This window comes from Vicugna pacos, chromosome 1, assembly GCF_048564905.1.
Source record: "Vicugna pacos chromosome 1, VicPac4, whole genome shotgun sequence".
NCBI lineage: Eukaryota > Metazoa > Chordata > Mammalia > Artiodactyla > Camelidae > Vicugna > Vicugna pacos.
The window spans coordinates 64999473-65019059 of NC_132987.1; the positions used below are offsets into that span (position 1 = coordinate 64999473).

The window sequence follows — 19587 nt, forward strand, 5'->3', positions numbered from 1 at the left end:
AGAGCCCGTGAAATAGACAAGATCCAAATAGTCTAGCTCTTTTGAATATAGGTGGTGAGGGTGGCATGAACAAGCGTCATAAAGCTAGAGAAGAGAAATAGATGAAGAGGGGCAGAGAGAGTCAGCAGGCATCATGATCACAGGGCTGACTCTCAGACAAACCTGGTTTCAGGCCTTAATCCCAGCCCTGCTGCAGCTCACTAACCATGGGAGCTCAAGCAAGTTCCTTCAGTTCTGTGTCTCATTTTCCTCATCTGTAAAATGAGAATAACATCAACCTCCCCGAATTAAATTAGACAATGGGTTTAAGGCACTTAGTACTGAATCTAACACATACTCAACATTCAGTAAATGGCATGTTAGTAATTTTTATTAAGATTCAGTATTTTAAGAATGTGATTAGTACCTGGAGTGTAGAAGACCCTCAGGGAAGCTTGCTGAATGAATGAATGACCTCCAGAGACCTAGAATTCTCCAACTTTAATTGCGCAACTTGGCAGTTTGAGAACACGTGGCCAGGAAGTCAAAGAAGCTAGGACTGTAAACTGGAGCTGGTCTCGAAATATTGAGGGTGGCACAGGAGGCAATCCAGATGGCTGGTGCTGAGCCAACAGGGCCTTAAAGACTTCCTGGCAGACTGCTGGCCCTGATACTGCACAGGGTCTCCACAGGAGCTTTGCAGCGGGGAGGGAGGGGGCTCCTGCTGATAGCACCAGAGCGCTCCCAGACCGCGAGTCCGAGAGCACTCTGCCTGCCGGAGGGATAGCACTTGCTATGTGTTGTTGTCCAGTGGATCACAGAAACCCATCTCTGTCACTGGTTTTGATGACTGTCCTGCAAGATTGGCTGCACTTCTAGAAAAGCCCATTTACATGGCATTTGTGTTGGAGTGTGTGCTTAGTATGCAAGAGGTTCTGGGTTCGATGATCAGTACTGTTAAAAATAAATAAATACATGTAAACCTACTTCCTCTCCCCCAAAAATTAAAAAGTAAATTTTAATGTCGTCTGTGTGATTAATTTTGAGTCCAGTTCACACCACAGGTGAACAGCAAGCAGAGTCAATCAGGTTATTTGTTGAGGGCTTACTGGGCACCAGACTCTGTGCTTGGTAAGGACACCATCCCTGCCCTCCAGGAGCCAACGATCTAGTTCGGGAGATGACACACGCACAGAGAGGTACGAGGGAAGTGCTAGATGTAAATGGCCAGAGGACAGCTTGGGGAGAGCACATGAATAAATGCCTCCTACACTGGTTGTCAAGCCAATGATAGACATTCAAGCCCTTCCACCTTCCCCCCAATCCACCACTTCTCCCTTCCCAGGGTAATAACTGACATTTGAGTGTTTCCTTGGAGGATGGCACTTTACACGGATTAACTCCTTTGCCCCTTCTGATGACCCTATGTGGTGAGCTCTGTTAGTGTCCCTGTATTTCAGATGAGAAAATAGAAGGACAGAGATGCTGGGAGACTTAGGCTTGGTCACTAGCTGGAAGTGATGGTGCTGTGTTGTGAACCCAGTAGTGTTGCCCCAGAGCCTACTTGTCATGCCCACGAGGCCCAGCTCACTGTATTGTATGACTCTCCTCTTGCAGACACAGAGCAAGAAAGATTATTTACATCTCTTTCATGATCTTAACATGTAAACACAGCGTCCAACCAGTTTTTTATCAAAGGCAGCCTCCCGTACATGTTGCCCTGGCACTAGTTCAGCTAAAATATTCTTTATTTCAGAAGTGGAGGCAGCAGGACTGAACCACTGTGTTTATTGACCAATTTCAACTGTCTCAGGGCACGGCTTTGAGGATTGGAGCACGCTGTGAGTGAATATTTTAACAATCCATGGCAAGATGACAACATCTTGGGCTCAGACACAAGAATTAGTCTCAGACAGGACTTTTTTCAGTGCCATAACTTTAACCAGCTGGAATTTTTTTCCATCCTTTTCAACCTCCCGAAGTCAAGAATTTTGCCTTTTATTGGGAAATCTGCATTTCATTGTATAGATAGAACACTATGTCCTTGGCTTAGTGGGTCTCCCCACTGAAGAGAAGCTGGAACTTTATTTTATTGCAGGCGCTGGGTGTCCTAAGGGCTCAAATACCAGCAAGTCTGTTTCAAGCATGAGAGGTCAGAGACACAGCAGTATTCTGATCAAAGAATGTGAGAGGCAAACTGTCCATCCCAGGATAGCCCAAGCCTTGTACATGAGGGTGTGGGGAAGAGAAGAGAGGGGGGCTGCCGCTGACCAGTGTGGCTTCCCCAAGCTGGGGGAGTGTGTGGGGGGCGTGCTGCTGCCACACCCTCTGAGATGGGCCTGCGGAGCTGGGAGAAGCATATTTGAATCAACATAATGGAAGTCATCCTCTAAATCACAGTAGTCCTCTTCGGAGGGTATGTATTGTCATCTCTTATTTTGGTGATGCCACATTGCTCTAAATGTTTTTGGAATTTTAGTTTAATAATAGTGTTTCAGGTTTAGAACAGTTCCTTTTTCCTTCTGAGAGAGAGGGGTGTGTGTGTGTGTGTGTGTTAGCTGCATCTGAAAATTTTGAGAACTCCATTCCTTAATAATCTATTTATGTATATGGATTTATTATCTCTTCTACCTGCAAGAAATTACTGGTAACAATTTGATTTCCCACACCTTTCCAAAACATGATGGTACCCATTATTTAAACTTTTGTCAATCTAGTGGGTAATAAATGCTATCTCATTGTTAATTTAATTTTTACTTACCTCTGGTAAGATTAGGCATGTCGCCATGTTTTTTTGGCTGTTTGTAGATTATCTCTTCTTGTCCTTGGCTCATTTTTCTATTAAATTATTTGTCTTTTTCTTCTTGAGTTATAGAAGCTCTTTATATGATAGTGATATTTGGACAGCCTTTTTAATATCATGTGTTATGACACAGCTTCATTGATTAGAATTTTGGAAATGGCTGGCAGTTGGCATGATTGAGTCAGGCTGAATCATATGTGAATTTAGTTACGTAATTTAAGTAATACATACAATTGGCACAAATGGTTTTGGCGCAAGGCAGCTGACTCTTACCTACAGCTTACCTGGAAGGAGCAGGAGGGGCAGGTGGGCTAAAGAACTCGAGAGTAACCTAGTAGCCCAGAGCATTCAGTCTGCAGTGGCATCCGTCAGTACCTTGCAGAGAGGGAGTGGAGGGTGTTGCCTAAAACAGTCATTCTGGTAGGTGGAGGTTACTTAAAAGGGCTTCTGCTTCAGCTAACATTTATTGGCTGGCTGCTATGAGTCAGATGTGCTGTGGGCCAGGAATTCTTCTGTCCCCTCCAACTGAGCAGGCATCCCTTAGAAGACAATGTGTGGAAAGGTTACAGAGCATCCTCCTTTCACCAGTCAAAATATGATGTTGACCTAGCACAACCCAACCCCACCATCCCCATAACTAATATATACACATACTGATTTTATATCCATCGTTTCTGATTTTTATTATGAGGCTCTTTCTACAGTAGTTTAGAGTACAGCCTCTGCATCTAACTGCTTGTTTTCAAATCCTAGCTCTGTTATGTACTAGCTGTGTGATTTTGTGTAAATTATAAAAACTCTCTTTCCCTCGGTTTTCTCATCTGCAGAATGAAGATGATAGCACTACACCTCATAGGATGTCGTAGGGCTCAAATGAAGTTATGCACACAGAGCACTTAGCACATTTGGTTTCAGGATGGAGTGGGGAAAAGCATTTTGGTGAACCAAGGCCCGTGGCTCTCCCACGCTGTCCAGGGAATTACTAAAAAGGCTGAAAGAGTGGGTGAAGGCTTAGAGGCTGTCCATATTTCTGGGGAAGCAGCTCCAGTTTTTCTTTCCCTAGTACTTTGAGGCCTCTCCTCCTCTGGAGACCTCTCAGTTCTTCCAAGTCCCACTGCATTTTTATGCCTATTAGATACCATCTTCAGGGCCAAGGCCAATACCACGGGATCTGGGCACCACTGCAAAAGATAAAAATAAGCTTAACAAACAGACGAATCTTCAGAGCATCCACAGCAGCAGTAGGAAAACTACCAAGACTCAGGGCACTGACTGAGCAGGGCCCAGAATCCAATACCAGTAGGGACTCAATTCTTATTGCCTCTGTCTGTAACAGAGTTGCTGGACTCTGGGCCCCAGGAGCACCAATGGCAGAATTGAGGTGGAAGGGGAAAATGAATATATACTGGCGAGGTGACAGCCCCAGAGTAGGCTGTTTTAGGCTGGCCTTGCCTCACTGTTGAAAACTTAAGGCTATAGCTCTTAACACACAATTTCTTTATAGGGAAAAAAAAAAAAAAAGAACAGGTGTCCTCAGATTGCAATAACGAAAACATTATGGTTTTTGGAGTCATATCCAAATTCAAGCTCCAGCCTGTGTGACTGAGAAATCACTGAACTTCTGTAAGCCTGTTTTCTCTTTTGAAAAATGAGGATAGCATTGCCTACTTTGAATGACTAGGTTTTATGAAGATTAAATGGGTATGTAAAATACATTGTCATGCATATAAAAGGTCCCCATTAAATAGGAGCTGTTATTATCAGTAAATGCTCAATAAATATTTGAATGGATAGTGTAGCTAAATGAAAAACTGGCTGTGTTAGGGTAGACTTGGCAAGAAGCAAAACCAAAAGTAAGCACACATACAAAGTAAAACCCTGGAAGTTAGTGCCAAAATTGATGTGCCTCAAATCATCCCACCTGGTACCCTTATGAGGCCAATTCTGGGAAGATCCCAGTGGATAAACAGATGAGAGAGTCGTAGTGGTATGTTGTAGGGGAATGCCAAATTTGAATTATTCCATTTGAAAGTGAAACCTCCCTATATGCCCACAGGCAGGGAAGAAGTCCCTTTCCAGGTCAAAGGGGAGGGAAAGCTACTTGTGTTTTCTCCATTTATTGATTCCAGACTGAGTTATGTCCCTTTATTTGGACAACATCACAGACCCTGAAGACTCAGGTGCCCATGTTCCAGTGTAGCAAGTTCTATTCTGAAAAGAATGGCCTTGTGATTTTGAGATACGCCACATCACAGCATTTACTCTGTTCTCTTTCCATCCGATTCTTTCTCCCTGAAGTTTTTACCCTTGATTGAATGGGAAAGATTATATTAGTCTCTCAAGTTCTTGCCAGTCCTCTGTTCCAGTTGGTTTGATCAGTGCATAACTTAGATATAAAAGGAGAAGGTCCCAAATCTCCAGGGTGAGTGGTGGCAGAGAGCAGTGGGTGTCTTTGCCTTCCTCGCCATACTTGCACAACTTTTGGACAGAGAGGCTTTAGCGAGGTGAAAATATTGTCTGGCTCCAGAGAGAAATGATTGGCATTCACATATCATCCCCTTGTCGGTTTTTTAAGTTTCATTTTAGGGGCACATGCCACTTTGGGAAGGAGGACCAGATTGCTAATTTACATTTTGTTTACATTTTGAAAACTGCTTCTGCTCCAGACTCACATCTGTGATGGACAAAAGGAAAGAGAAAGCAAAAAAAAAAAATGGACATAACCAGCCTCAGATGTGAAGTAACCATCTCTGTGGATCATAAAAGAAGGGAATTGCAAAAAAGTGATCAGGGGCTGAAACTTCTTGTGCTGTGGGTTGGATGGAGGCAGTGGCTGTGAAGAGTTTGGCTCCTATGAAGTAAAGAGACCAAAAGTGCTCTGTAGGCGTTGAGAAACCAGAGTGAGGTTTGAAGCCAAGGCTGAAGAAAAGCCACTGAGTCATGAAAGAAGCCTGGGTGTGTAAGAGGGGAGGAGGAGTGTCAGCCTGCGGATTGAGACTGAGAGAAGTTGTGGGCCGAGGAAAGCAAGGACAAGCACATAGCCTCGCTCCCAGGAACTGAGCTCTGCTGCCTGCTGGTTCTGTGACCACAGCTGCCGTTTCCTGTGGGGCTGTAACACCCCACCTGCTTCTGCATTGGAGGCCTGGAAGGTCAAGGAGAAACAGGGTGAGAGAGAGAGAAACAAAATAACAGAAGTAAGAACAGACTCAAAAGGAACTTGCAACTCCAAAATTGCAAATAAATCAAGAAATACATGTAACAGAATCAACTGTAAGGATAGGAAATTATCCCAAGTGAAATAAATTTACAGAATAGTTTGAAAAAGACTTTATAATAAGTAGGTAGAGGATGTGCCTCCACCCTGAAAAAAAGGCATAACTTTCATTATAAAAAAAGGAATTGTGAAAAAGAAGCATACATAAAATAAGATCAGACACGTATATATAAAAAATGTGAAATGAAAAATGTAGTTATTGAAATAAAGATATAATAGATAGCGTACACTGATTCCTAGATATATCATTGAAGTGTGAGTTAAGAGATTAGAAAATACTGCAAAGGAACTTTCCCTGGCTGTAGTGCAGAAATATAAAAGTTGTAAGGAAAAAAATAGTTTAGAGGTATGAAAGGTGAATTGACAGGCTTCAACATTCTTTAATAAAAGTTACAGAGTGAACAGAGGGAATGAAAGAGAAGCGATATTTAAATAAATGGCTAATAATTTTCTAGAGTTGAGTAACAATGTGAATTCCTAATTCAAAAGTATCTCCTAATACTATGAATTTAAATAAAAATTGATCCACAGTTACACATACTGTAATGAAAATGCATAATCAAGGCAGGGGAAAAAGACCAATGTATAAATCTGCTTGGGCTGCCATAACAGTACCATAGACTGGGTGGTTTGAACAACAGACGTTTGTTTCTCAGTTTTGGAGGCTGGGAAGTCCAAGTTCAAAACTGATTTGGTTCTGGTGAAAGCTCTCTTCCCAGCTGGGAGATGGCTGCCTCCTCACTGTGTGCTCATCTGGTAGGGAAAGAGAGTGTGCGAGCTCGCTCCTGTCTCTTCTTCCAAGGACACTGATCCTATCTGATCGGGGCTCTACTCATGACTTCTTTTAATTCTAATCACCTCTATAAAGGCCCAGTCTCCAAACACAGTCACTTTGGGATTTGAGGCTTCAACCTGTGAATTTTGGGAGGACATAAACATTCAATCCATAACAACCAACTAAAAATCAGAGTGAAAAATATGTCACGTATAAATAAATGGCAGACTGATAGATGTTTCAGCATAAGCAAAAGAAAATAGATGAACAACTTCTAAGTGTTGGACACAGAATACTACCTAGACAAACTGTCCTACAAGAATTAGAAAAATAAATACCAAGAGTATAAACTCAGACTCTCACTGAAAGAATTATTTAAAAATATACTTTAGAAAGAAAAAAATTAAACAACGAGAAAAGATGCACAATATAAGAAACAACAGTGAACACGGAAATTGACAAAATATATTTATATTCATTTAACTGTTAACGATGCAAAAAATTCCTAAGTGTGTGTGTGGTTTAAAAATAGAATTAAAATAAAAACTAGGCATCACTAGCAATATGGGTCAGGCTGTTGGGTGGCAGGGGATTGTTAAAGCCATGTTCAGTGTCAGGAAGATGATAATTATAGATTTTGTAAGAAAAAATTATAATTGTATCAGTTGAGTTTTGCTGCATAACAAACCACTGCAAAACGTAATGGCTTCAAAGAGACACCATCTGATGTAGCTCTAGAATCTTTGGGGTAGCTGAGCAGTTTTTAAAATCTGGGCCAGTTCAGCTGATCTTGACTGTCACATACTTCTGTGATGGGCTGGTGGCTGGCCAAAGGATCTGGAATAACTTTACTCATCTCTAGAAGTTGACTGCCTGCCTGCTGGGATGCCTTAGTCCTCTTCCAAATAGCCTCTCATCTTCCAGATTGTCTGCTGAGGCTGTTCACATTGTAGCGCAGGTTTCCAAATGCAGCCAGAGAGCGAGCCTCCATGTGTAAGCACTTTTTAAGCTTCTGCTTGTATTACATTCAGTAATGTCCTGTTAGGCACAATAAGTCACGTGGCCACGCCCAGCTTCAAGGGATGGAGAAATAGACTATCCCTTTTCCTCCCTGGTAGGAGGAAAAGAATTTATGGCTGCTTTTAGAATCTACCAGTCTGCTCCTTGATCACAGATTATTCACATTTCTCCCACATGCAGAGTTTGCTAATCCTCATTTCAGGCTTTCTGTCTTATCCTACTTATGATCTTACCATATCAGGATGGATATGGCTCCTTGAGAAAGGCTCCTCTTGATTCAGAGATTTGTGAATTAAAAATGACGTCACCTGCTCCCTACGCACTTGATATACAATGGTGAGACAGAGGCAGGTTAACAGAATAGATGTGTCCATGCAAAAGCAGGAGGATCAGGAGACATGTAGCAATCACTGGTCTAAAATTCCCCCTGGGCAAATGTTGCCTGGTTGCCCTACTCCAGGGCAAAGAATAGCCCTTAATTAGGGCTCAGTTCTGCTTCTTGGGAGTGTCCTCCCAGACCAAGGCTCTTGACTCCATTCTCTAGTCCTTTCGTTCCCCACCTTGAGAAACTGTCCCTTTATTTCCATAAGAAATAGCCATGTTAACAGTTTAATAGCTGTCTCATCTGGGATCCTGCCCATAAGTAGTTGAGAGCCTAGGGACTTCTTTTTAATTTTATTGATCTTAGTCCCTCTAGTTCAAGCAGATGGTGCTTTTGCTGGCATGTTTTTTGTTTTGTTTTTGTTTGTTTGTTGTTAACATTTTGAGTTTTTTGTGTAACATTATAGTCTACTTCATTCACCAAAAGCTATACCCACAATCATTTTTTCTCTAAATTTATTCACTGTGATTGGGATTAGGCTTCTGTCATGCCTTTTTGTCTAGCTGAGAAAGTACACTAGGCACTTTATTAAATCCTTCAGAGGCTTTAACAAATAGTCATACCCTTGATTTTCTCTTTGTCCCAAGGTCTCCTTTTACTTTGAGAATCTTTCACTTGAAGACTGTTCAAATATGGGGAGACAGAGATGAGAGAGAGTTTTATTTTCCAACACAGCAGGTCCCAGGCCCTCTGTATTCCATCTAAATTCTGGCTGCAAACCAAACATATCCTTCTTTAGTTCATCTCTGTCTTGCCATACTTTATCACATGCAGTTAAGAGCACCCAATGGCACTTTCCAGTTTCTCTCTGGAGATCTTAGCTATAACTGAAAGTTCATTAGGTACATTTTTCCTCTCAAGTTACTGCAAGCTTAGGTTTTTACCAGTTGTTCTGTCTCTACATAGTATGAGTCATTGTTTTCCAAATTGGTTATAGCCGGGTTTTTTTTGTTTTTTGTTTTTGTTTTTCCTATTTGAGCCTTTGCAAGCTGTTTACTTACTGATTTTCTAGTCACTCTCCTATTTCAAAACCAATGCCACATGTTTTAGGGTTTTGTTATGGCAGTACCCAACTCTTGAAACCAACTTATGTATTAGTTAGCTTGTGCTGCATAACAAACCACTCCAAAATTTAGGAACTTAAACCATGGCCATTTCCATTAATACCACTACTTTTGGGGTTGGTTAGGTGGTGTTTCTGATCTGGGCCAGCACAATTGATTTTTAAGTTTAGTCAAGAAAGCTTTTCTTACAGGAAAGTTTACGACCTTAAATGCGTTTATTAAACATTTAAAATATGAAAAATAAGTTGAATATTGTATTACTTTAAATGACATTTGGCTGGATATAAAAGAGAATCTAAATGGTCATGGGTTAAATGACCTAGAGGTTTAACATTGTCACGTAACAAGAAGTTTGTGTTGTCAAACTCAAGTTCATATGACAACATACCCTGAGACCAAACAAACTGAAACGTCGGAGTTTGGAGCAGAGAAAAGTTTATTGATTGAGAGGGCACCAACCAAGAAGATGGGAGATGTAGGTTTGTCTCAGATCCATCTTCCTGGCTGACGGGTGTAGGTTTTTAAAGGCAATGTTTGGGCTAAAGGTTGCAGGGACCGTGACTTTCTTCTGATTGGTTGGTGGTGAGGTAACAGAGTGGGTGTTTCAGGTATCTTAATCATTAGCCTTCTGGTTCCAGCCAGCCTGGGGTCTACGTGCTTGTGGTCAACATGTAGTTACCATTCTCCACCTGGGTGGGGATCTTAGTTCCTGTAGAACAACTCAAAGATATGTGTCAGATTATTATGTATATCCCTTGAGGAGGAACCAGGATTCTACTTTTTTAAACTGAACTATAATTTCTTGACTGCTTCTCCTTTGTCTCTGCATTCCCTCAAGTCCCTCATCAGCAACTGTTTGAGTCTGTTCTTTAGAACTCAGGGAAGTCCTAGGAGACCAAGGCCGTTTTCTACAAACAAAAAATGGGGGACACAGCAAGGCTTTTGTACCCTGGAGGGCCTGCTCAGTTTCAACTCCCCCTTTTCTTTGATACTTCTCAATCCTGAGGGAAACAGGTGTGAGACAAAAAGGGAAATAAATTTTTGGACAGGGAGCTTAATCATGAACACGGCAGAGGAACTTGATTTTAGGGGGACTCAGTTTCACTTGGAGGTAGACAGTCCGAAGCAGATGTGGAAGTTCCATGATGGCATCATGGCCCCAGGCCTTCCTGACTTTTGATTCATCTAAACTTTGTTTTCATAGTCATGCTTGCTGCCACATGGTTGTAAGATGGCTGCTTCACTTCCAGTTTTGTATCCACACTCCAGACAAGATGGGGGGAAAAGGGATAGTTATAAAAGAGACATGTACCAGCTGAGTCAGCCGTCTTTAATGAAAGAGCTTTCCAGGAAGCCCTACCCAGTAACTTCTACTTATATGTCATTGGTAAGAACTGTGTCATACGGCATTTCCTATCTATAAGGGAGTCTGAAAAATATAATTTGTTTGTTTGTTTGTTTTTTTGCTTGGCATATTGCTTTCCCAAACTAAACAGGGGTTATGTTAATAAGGAACAAAGGAAGAATAAATATTGTGTAGGCAACTATTATATTTCTATACATGTCCATCTCAAGAAGTTAGACAAGGAACAAAATAAGCCTTTAGACAAGTAGAAGTAAGGAAACAAAGATAGGAGGATAAACAAAATGAAATAAAAAGCAATTTGGAGAATCAAAAAAAGTTATAAAATAGATAAATCCTTAGTTAAGATTTTTTTTTCAAAAAAGAGCCACAAGTAATATTTTGAAAGAAGGGTAACTATAACTACATATTTGTAATAGATAATACATTTCATAAGAGCATATTCTGAAGAATTTTATGCTAAAATTTGGATTGAGAGAAGACATAGTTTTCTAGGTAAATATAATTTGCCAAAACTACGTCAAAAATATAGAAAATTCCAATAAAGCAACACAATCACTGAAGAACCTAAACTGATGACCAAGACTTCCTCTCCCCAGGATATCAGGCTTAGGTGGTTTATATATGTACTGTATCCAACTTCCAAGAAATAGATAAAATAATGGTAATAAACTGTTTAAGAGAATATAAAATTAAGAAAAGTTATTTACTTTTACAATGATAATATAACCCAAATACCTAAACCAAAAAAGAAGAATACAAGAAAGGAAAATTATAGACCAATCCAATTTATAAACATAGATGCTAATGAAATATTTACAAATCTATTTCAAATATTTACATTCTAAGAAGAATTTATGTAAGAAATTAAGAACGATCCAACATCAGAAAATATGTTAAGGTAATAAAACACACTAACAGGTTAATAACACCAGTAATCTATAAGATATAGAAATAGAAGTTGTCAGAATTTAGTGCTTATACATGATTGAATAGACTCTTCAGGAAACTTAGAAGGGAATTTTTTTAACTTGATAAAGAGCATCTATCAAAATATCACAGCAAAAACTATCGTTAACAATAAGACTCTAGGCTCCTTTTCAGTAAAGTATGAAAAAGACGAAGGTATCTTTTCTCACCATTTATATTCAGCATTATACAGGTGATTCTAGACAATGCAATAAGAAAAATGATATGAATGTTGGAAAGAAAGATGATATGTCCTTATTTGCATACATTATTATTTTCTTGAGGTTTTTAACTGGAAAATATATAGTAAGAGCTTGCCAATTTCCCTAGACACAAAATCTCATAAAAATCTTACTGATAAGTAATAACCAATTAGAAAAATTCATAGATAAAGGATCTCATTTTCAATAGTAATAAAAGCCTCAAGATAGGCATACTCCTGGCCAAAAAATGTACAAGAATATTTTTAGAGAAATTGCAATATTGAAAAGAAAAAAAGAGCCTTAATAAATGGAGAAAAATCTGTGTTCATGAACTGGAAGACTCTTATAAAGATGCCAATTCTTTCCAAATTAATTTATAAAATAAATGCATTTCCAAGTATGAATAGGATGTGGAGCAATAGACTCATTCACTTCTGAAAGGAGTTTAGATCAATACAACAGCTTTAAAAATCAATTTGGTTACATCTTTAAACCCAGAAATTCTAGTCCTAGATGGAGAATCTTATGTACATCAGCAAACATACATTAAAATGTTTACTGCAGCAAAAAAATAGGAAACTATCTAAATATCCATCAATAAGAGAATGATGATAGTGTATCACTCTATTTCATAGAATGAAATACTATACATAATGTGTACAGAAGTGAAAAAATTATCTCTGTACTTCTTAATGGATGGCAAAAACAGTGTTGAATGAAAGAAGCTAGTTACGGAAGGATATGAAAAGAATAATATTTATATAAATTTTAACCTGGAAAACAATATTACATAGTGCTTATACTTACATTGTCTTTTTAGGAACCCATGCAAACATGCCTGGGAATGATAAGCAATGAGTTTGTGATGGTGGTTATCTCCAGGGAGAAAGGAAAGGGTTTGAAAATGGGAAGAGAGGGCTCACAAAGAGCTTCAAATGTATCTGATGTTCTTTTTATTAAAGATCTGTTTTTCTCTATGTTGGAAATCTTTCACCATTTAAAAGATGTTTTATCCTGAATGCAATGAGCTACCCTGGATTGGATCCGGGAACAGAAAAAGGACATTAGTGGAAAAACTGGTGAAATCCAAATAAAGTCTGGAATTTAGTAAATAGTAATGTACCAATATGGGTTTTGTAGTTCTGACAAATGTACCATGGTAGTGTAAGGTATTAATATTAAGGGAAATTGGTTAAAGGAACTCTCTGCATCATCTTAGCAGCTTTTCTAAGAATCTAAAATTATTCCCAAATGGAATGTTTATTTTAAGATGTGGGGGTGGATTTTAGAATACATTAGTACACTCCTAGAGGACATGACCAGTCTCTTTGTAAAGTCAGATATATTCCCATTTCATGTTTGGTACTCCCCTAGGATTTGGAGATCTTAGAGCGGGAAGGGGCCCTGAGGGAACACCCTATCCAACTCCTTTCCTCTGGGAGGTAAGGCAGGGGAATTATTGCAGAAGAAATTCTTGGAGGCCAGAGAAGCTGAGGAACTCAGTGAGCAGGGAGGATGGGAACCCAGAAGTTTTGCCTCCTAAATGATCTTTATTTTCACCTCGTTGCCTCTCATAATAAAGACAAATGGGGTTGAACAACCTCCTTTATTTGTTTTGAAAACTAGAGGAAAAGAATTACATATCACCCAGAAATGGTTTAGATGACCAAAGACACGGAAGCTGGAGAGGTCAAGGTGAGGTTGGTACATCATTTTGTCTCTTTGTTATGAATCTTCTTAGGATTAGAGAGAGTCTACCCCCTGAGGGCAGAGTGGTTTGGGATGGGAGGGAACTAAGAGCTGTAGAATGCGTCTGGGTCCTCTATCCTTATCAAAACCCTCTGAATAGATGTAATTGCCCCCATCTTACAGATGAGGTAACAGCTTTAGAGGTAGGCCTATTGTGATATTGTGATATAATTAATTTGTCATGTTTCCTGAACTAGCTCTTAAAATCTTTGTAATTTCTTAAATGATAAGAGCTCTATGGGAATCTTTTGTTCCTAACTCCTAAAATAGCTCTAGAGCATAAAGATGAAACAACTGGTTTTTGTTATTCATGACAAGCCTCTTTCAACTACTGAGTTTATATTAATGAGGTGATTTTTGGAATGCCCCTGGAAAACTGTAGGACAAGGGCTGGTTGTCAGCAGAACCAACAAGGTGGTTAGAGAGTTGGAGCTTTGAATTCCACCTCCTAAACCTCTGGGGAGAGGAGAAGGGCTGGAGATTCACTTAATTACCAATGGCCAATGAGGTAATCAGTCATGCCCCATGAAACCCCAAAAGAATGGTGTTTGGGGAGCTTCTGGACTGGTGACCAAGAATGCATCCATGTGCCAGGAGGGTAGTGCACCCGAGAGTCCATCAGACAGAAGCTCCTATGCTTGGGATTCTTCTGGACCTTACACCATGTATCTCTTCATCTGGCTTTCATTTATTTTCTTTAGTATCCATTGTAATAAATAATTAATCTAGTAAGTAAACTGTTTTCTTTTTGGGGGCGGGTAATTAGATTTATTTATTTTTAGAGAAGGTATGGGGATTGAACCCAGGACCTCATGCATGGTAAGCATGCACTCTACCACTTGAGCTATACCCTCCCCCCAGAAAACTGTTTTCTTGAGTTCTGTGAGCTGTCCTAGCAAATGATCAAACTCAAGGAGAGGGCTGTGGGAACCTCTGATTTATAGCCGGTTAGTCAGAAGTACTGGTAACAACCTAGACTTGCAGTTGGCATCTGAAGTGGAGGCAGCCTGTGGGATCTGATGCTATCTCCAGGTAGATAGCACCAGAATTGAGTTAAATTGTAGGACACTCAGCCAGTGTTGCAGAGAGTTGCTTGGTGAGGGGCAAACCTATACACATTTGGTAACCAGAAGTGAAGTAGAGTGTCATCATAGAGTAGAGAAAAACAAAGGAGAATTTTCCCTTTACACCTATGTTATAGGTAGCCAGGGCTGACTTCAAGAACTCATAATTAAGGAAGACCCCTCTGAGCCAAGGCAGAGCCAAGGCAGAACTACAGCCTGGAGCAGGCTGAGAAGAGCTTCAGGGGAGTGAGCATCAGGACTGTTAGAGCTACAAGCCACTGCAGATTCTTCCCTCTGGAAAAGAAGTCATGCGGGTAAGCTCCTTGCCCTCCTACCCCTCCTCCCTCTCTTGTATCCAAGCTGCAGAGCCCATGTCTGCTAGCCTTTGAGGGGAGGCCTCCCTAAAACCAAAGGCCTCCCTTTGTCTTTGTTTAGTTGTTGTAGAAGAGGCTCATGTGACTGAAGAGGACTCCCTGAGGCTTGATTTAGGTGATATAGGTGAAAGAAAACTGTAAATCTCTATATAAATGTGGTTGTTGGCTGAACAGTGTAAACCTGGGAGGTTTGTGAGGGCAAGGGGGGAAAAGTGCCTCTTGAGAGAGGTCTTCTAGGAGAATATGAGATTAGTTGAGGTTCATTGAATCCCTTTGTTGCTAACTCAAGGAGCATATTTGAAGGGATAAGCTTCCTCACTTAGAGCAGAGCATCCCAGACTTGTCGCCATAGTGACGGTGCTCAAACAGAGGCTTAAAAACCAGAAAACACCAGGTCAGAGGGTTTCTTTTGGAGCTGTGATTCTCCAGCAGAGGACTCAGCTATTGTGTACTATGGAGGAGAGGGGCAGGGAGTTTGAATAGCTTCCCTTCCTTCCTGTCTCTTGCTGTGGGATTTTTGTTTTGTTTTTTTTCTCTGGATTGATGTGGCCTTTGGAAAGGGTTGCCTCCCTGCGGAAGGAACTAGTCTTCATTAGAACATGTGTCAGAAGCCAGAGGCACCAACAACGAACTATCCTGAAAAGAAACTAAGAAAACATTCCCATTTACAATAGCATCAAAATGAATAAAATATGAATAGACTTAACCAAGGAGGTGAAAGACCTATACACTGAAAACTGTAACACATTGATGAAAGAAATTGAAGGCATAGTAAATAGAAAGATAACCTATGTTCATGGATTGGAAGAATTAATATTGTTAAAACATCCACACTATGCAAAGCAATCTACAAATTCAATGCAATCCCTACCAAAATGCTAATGAAATTTTTCACAGAAATAGAACAAACAATCCTAAAATTTGTGTGGAATCACAAAAGACCCTGAGTAGCCAAAGCACTCTTGAGAAAGAAGAAAAATGCTGGAAATATCACATTTCCTGGTTTCAAACTGTATTTCAAAGCTTCAGTAATCAAAACAGTATGGTGCTGGCATAAAAACAAACCCATATGTCAGTGCAATAGAATAGAGAGCCCAGAAATAAACTCACACATATACAGTCAACTAATCTTTGACAAGGAGCAAATTTATCTCAATTTATTTTGTGCCTCCATTAGCAGGATGTATTCTAAGGTAATTGCTTCTTTGCTTTATGCCTTTATGCCATTTTGACTTACAAAAGGTTTCATTGGAATGCTCTACTTTCAAACAGTGGGGAAACCTTTACTTTATGATGTCATTTATATGTGGAACCAAAAAAAGCTAAGCTCATAGAAAAAGAGAGTAGAATGGTGGTTGCCAGCAGGTGGTAGGGAGGGGGCTAGGTGGGAAAATGGGGAGATTTTGGTCAAAAGATATAAACTTTCAGTTATAAGATAGTTAAGTTCTGGAGACCTAATGTACAGACTGGTGATTATAGTTAATAATACTCTACTATACACTTGAAATTTGCTAAGACATTAGATCTTAAGTGTTTCACACACACAAACACACACACAGAGACACAGTAACTATGTGAGGTGGTGGATGTGCCAATTAATTTGATTGTGGTAATCTTTTCACAGTGTGTACATATATCAAACCATCACATTGTACAGCCCCCCAAAAGAATCTGGAGGCATCTTTCTATTTTTCAGGCCCTTTTCTTCCTTGGGTATCCTTTGTGCTGAGAACAGTGACTGGTATTTAAATGTTTAACAAAAATGTGTTGAGTAAATGAATGAATGGATACAACCTTCACATACATTGCCTAAAGATATAAGTACAACAGTGAGTAGAGGATTTTCAGAGGGATGAGATGTTGGCAGAGAAGACCAACAGACAAGTTGATCTTTTTTTGATACTGACTATATGATTGTTTGGAATTTGTTGAAACATGCATCATGGCCTCTTGCAGGTTAATTTTTGAAAATATTTCCTGTGTACTTGAAAAGAATAATGCATATTTTATAATGATCAGATATAGGGCTTCGTATGTGTCTGTTAGATCAAGCTTTGTTGCCCATCGTAACAAACTTGGGAACTTTCACACAAATAATTATGGGATTGAGTTAATTTGAGCAGAATTGGCCTGTTTCTGAGCTGTTGTATTTGGGTTGCAGTTACTGGACCCATGTTCCTAAAACCAATGCCTGGGATATCCTCTACGCCTTTATCTCATTCTTAATCATTTTGTAGTGATTCTTTTTTCCTGATTAATTACATTGAAGTCTATTTTATCCTATACTAATTTGCTATTGTAACTCTTACAGTTTTTGCCTGACATATTTTCATATTTTTCCACTCATTTCTTTCAACCTCTTTGTGTGTTTTAGGTTCATCCTGAAAGAAACATAGAGCTGCTATATAAATAAGTAAATATACATATATTTTTTGAGCACTCTTTTCCTCTCAGTGATTGATAAAATAAATATATCAGAAAATAATTAAGGATGTAGAAGAACTGAATAACACTATCAACAAACTTGACCAACCTGGCACTGCACCTAACAAGGCAGAATATATGTTCTTTTCAAGTGTACATGACAGAGTCACCATGATAGTCACCACGATATTCGGGGATACCAAACAAACCTGTATGTGTGTGTGTGTATGTGTTAACTGGTGAATTTGGTTCATTTATATTTATTGTGATTTTGGACACAGTTGACACTGGAGTGACATGAGTGTATCAGAGTGGAAGAATTGTTGATGGCCATCAGAGGAGACACACAATGTACTAGAAGATACCTAATAAATGTCAGTTCTCCTATACAGTCCCTTCCTCCAGGCCCTGTTGAGTGGATGTTTGGAGGATTTATGTTGATTTTTGTCTGATCAGCTCTTTGAATGCAAACTCTGTGTTGTTCTGATGATACTCTCGGCCCCCTAACCTCCAGCATTTTGACCATGCAAGTGACCATAAAAGAACTGAGCTGATTGCAGGGAGTTAAAAAGGGAGTGAGTGGAAAGAAAATTGTGGCAGGAAGTGTTAATGACTCATTGAAAACATTTAAGTGGAAAGGAAGCTAGAAATAGGGTGGTAGCTGGAAAGAGCAATAGGTCTAATTGTGGGTCTTTTTAAAGAAAAGATGTCTGGAAGCAGATAAAAAGGAACTGACAGAAAGTGAATGGTTAAGGGGCGAGAACTAATCTTATCACTTTAGTATGGGTAGCAGAGATACAGAAAGAAATGTTTTTACATGGTGCATTATAGAAATACACATCTCTACTAAATTACCAATGTAAACTACATAAAGATAAGCAATATGATTTTTAGAATGTGTATGAGTCTTATACTCCCTTATCTGACTCTTAATAAACATTAGTTAAGCCAACTGGATTTTTCTCCCCCTACTCTTTCTTAGCACCAGAAAGAACTTTCAATGTCATTGAGTCCATATGCCCATCTAAGGTAGGAGACTCCTCACAGTATCCCTAACAGATAACTATCTAGGATATTTTGAACACTTGTGGCTTTAAGAATCTTACCACTTCAAATGGGAAGCAGCTGCCTTTGCCCAGAGGTCTGATAGTAATGAAGCTCTTCTTTTATTCATTAGAAATCTGCTTAAATAACCAGCTGTATCTGAAACAATTATATATTTAAAGTCTCTGCTTTATATCTGTCCCCTTACTCCATCTTCTAACATCACCTGAGACCTGTCTCATGAGAGGACTTCTGGATCCCTCAAAAGAGTTGTTCCTATTTTGTAAGCAGGGCAGTGTTTTGCATTCTGACTAAAGCAGCTACTCAGAACCATAAATGGAAATTGAATTTTGTCAGGTGCATTTTTTGATATTTATCTAGTGAAATGATCATATAATTTTTCTTCTTTAGTCAGTTGATATAAATTATAATGATTGATTTTCAAATGTTGAACTAGCCCTACATTTCTAGGATAAACCCCACATAATGATGTGTTTATATATTTATATAATTATACACACACAAACACGTATATATAAGTAAAATTGATTTGCTAATATTTTGTTGAGGATTTTGTGTTCATGTTCATGAGGAGTATTGGTCTGTAGTTTTCTTGTAATATCTTTAATTTTCATGTCAAGTAATGCTTGCCTCATAAAATTTCTTTAATTCTGGTTATCTATTTCTTCTTGAGTGAGTTTTGGTTGTTTGTATCTTTAACAGAATTTGTCTGTTTCATCTAAATTGTCAAATTTATGGGCATAGAATCATTAACAATATTTACTTACATTTTTAAGGTGTGTGGGATCTGTAGTAATATTCCCTCTATTATTCCTGATAATTATGGTTTGTATTTTTTTCTTTTTGTCCTGATCAGCCTGGCTACAGGCTCATTATTTTAATGATCTTTTCAAAGAACAAACTTGTGATTTCATCAGTATTTTTTTCTCTTTTCAATTTCATTGATTTCTGCCTTTATCTTTATTATTTCCTTCCTTCTGATTGATTTGGATTTAATTTGCTCTTCTTTTTTCAAGTTTTCTAACGTGGAAGCTTAGACCACTGATTTGAGGCTTTTCTTTTATTCTAATATTAGCATT

At 39.1% G+C, this 19587-nt stretch overlaps 1 protein-coding gene across 5 annotated transcripts in view; it reads left to right on the forward strand.

Annotated features, from left to right (window-relative positions):
* Positions 1-19587, forward strand: part of MYLK (myosin light chain kinase) — a 247068-nt gene that overhangs the window by 17038 nt on the left and 210443 nt on the right. The window contains exon 2 of one of the 5 annotated variants that reach the window (XM_072964016.1): positions 14783-14959. The exons of 3 other annotated variants lie outside the window; for them this stretch is intronic. In XM_072964016.1, the coding sequence (XP_072820117.1) occupies positions 14954-14959 (6 nt within the window). In that variant the 5' untranslated portion in view covers positions 14783-14953. Of the gene's footprint in view, positions 1-2270; positions 2396-14782; positions 14960-19587 lie in introns of those variants that run through there. One more of the 5 variants, XM_072964022.1, reaches the window with a different exon arrangement.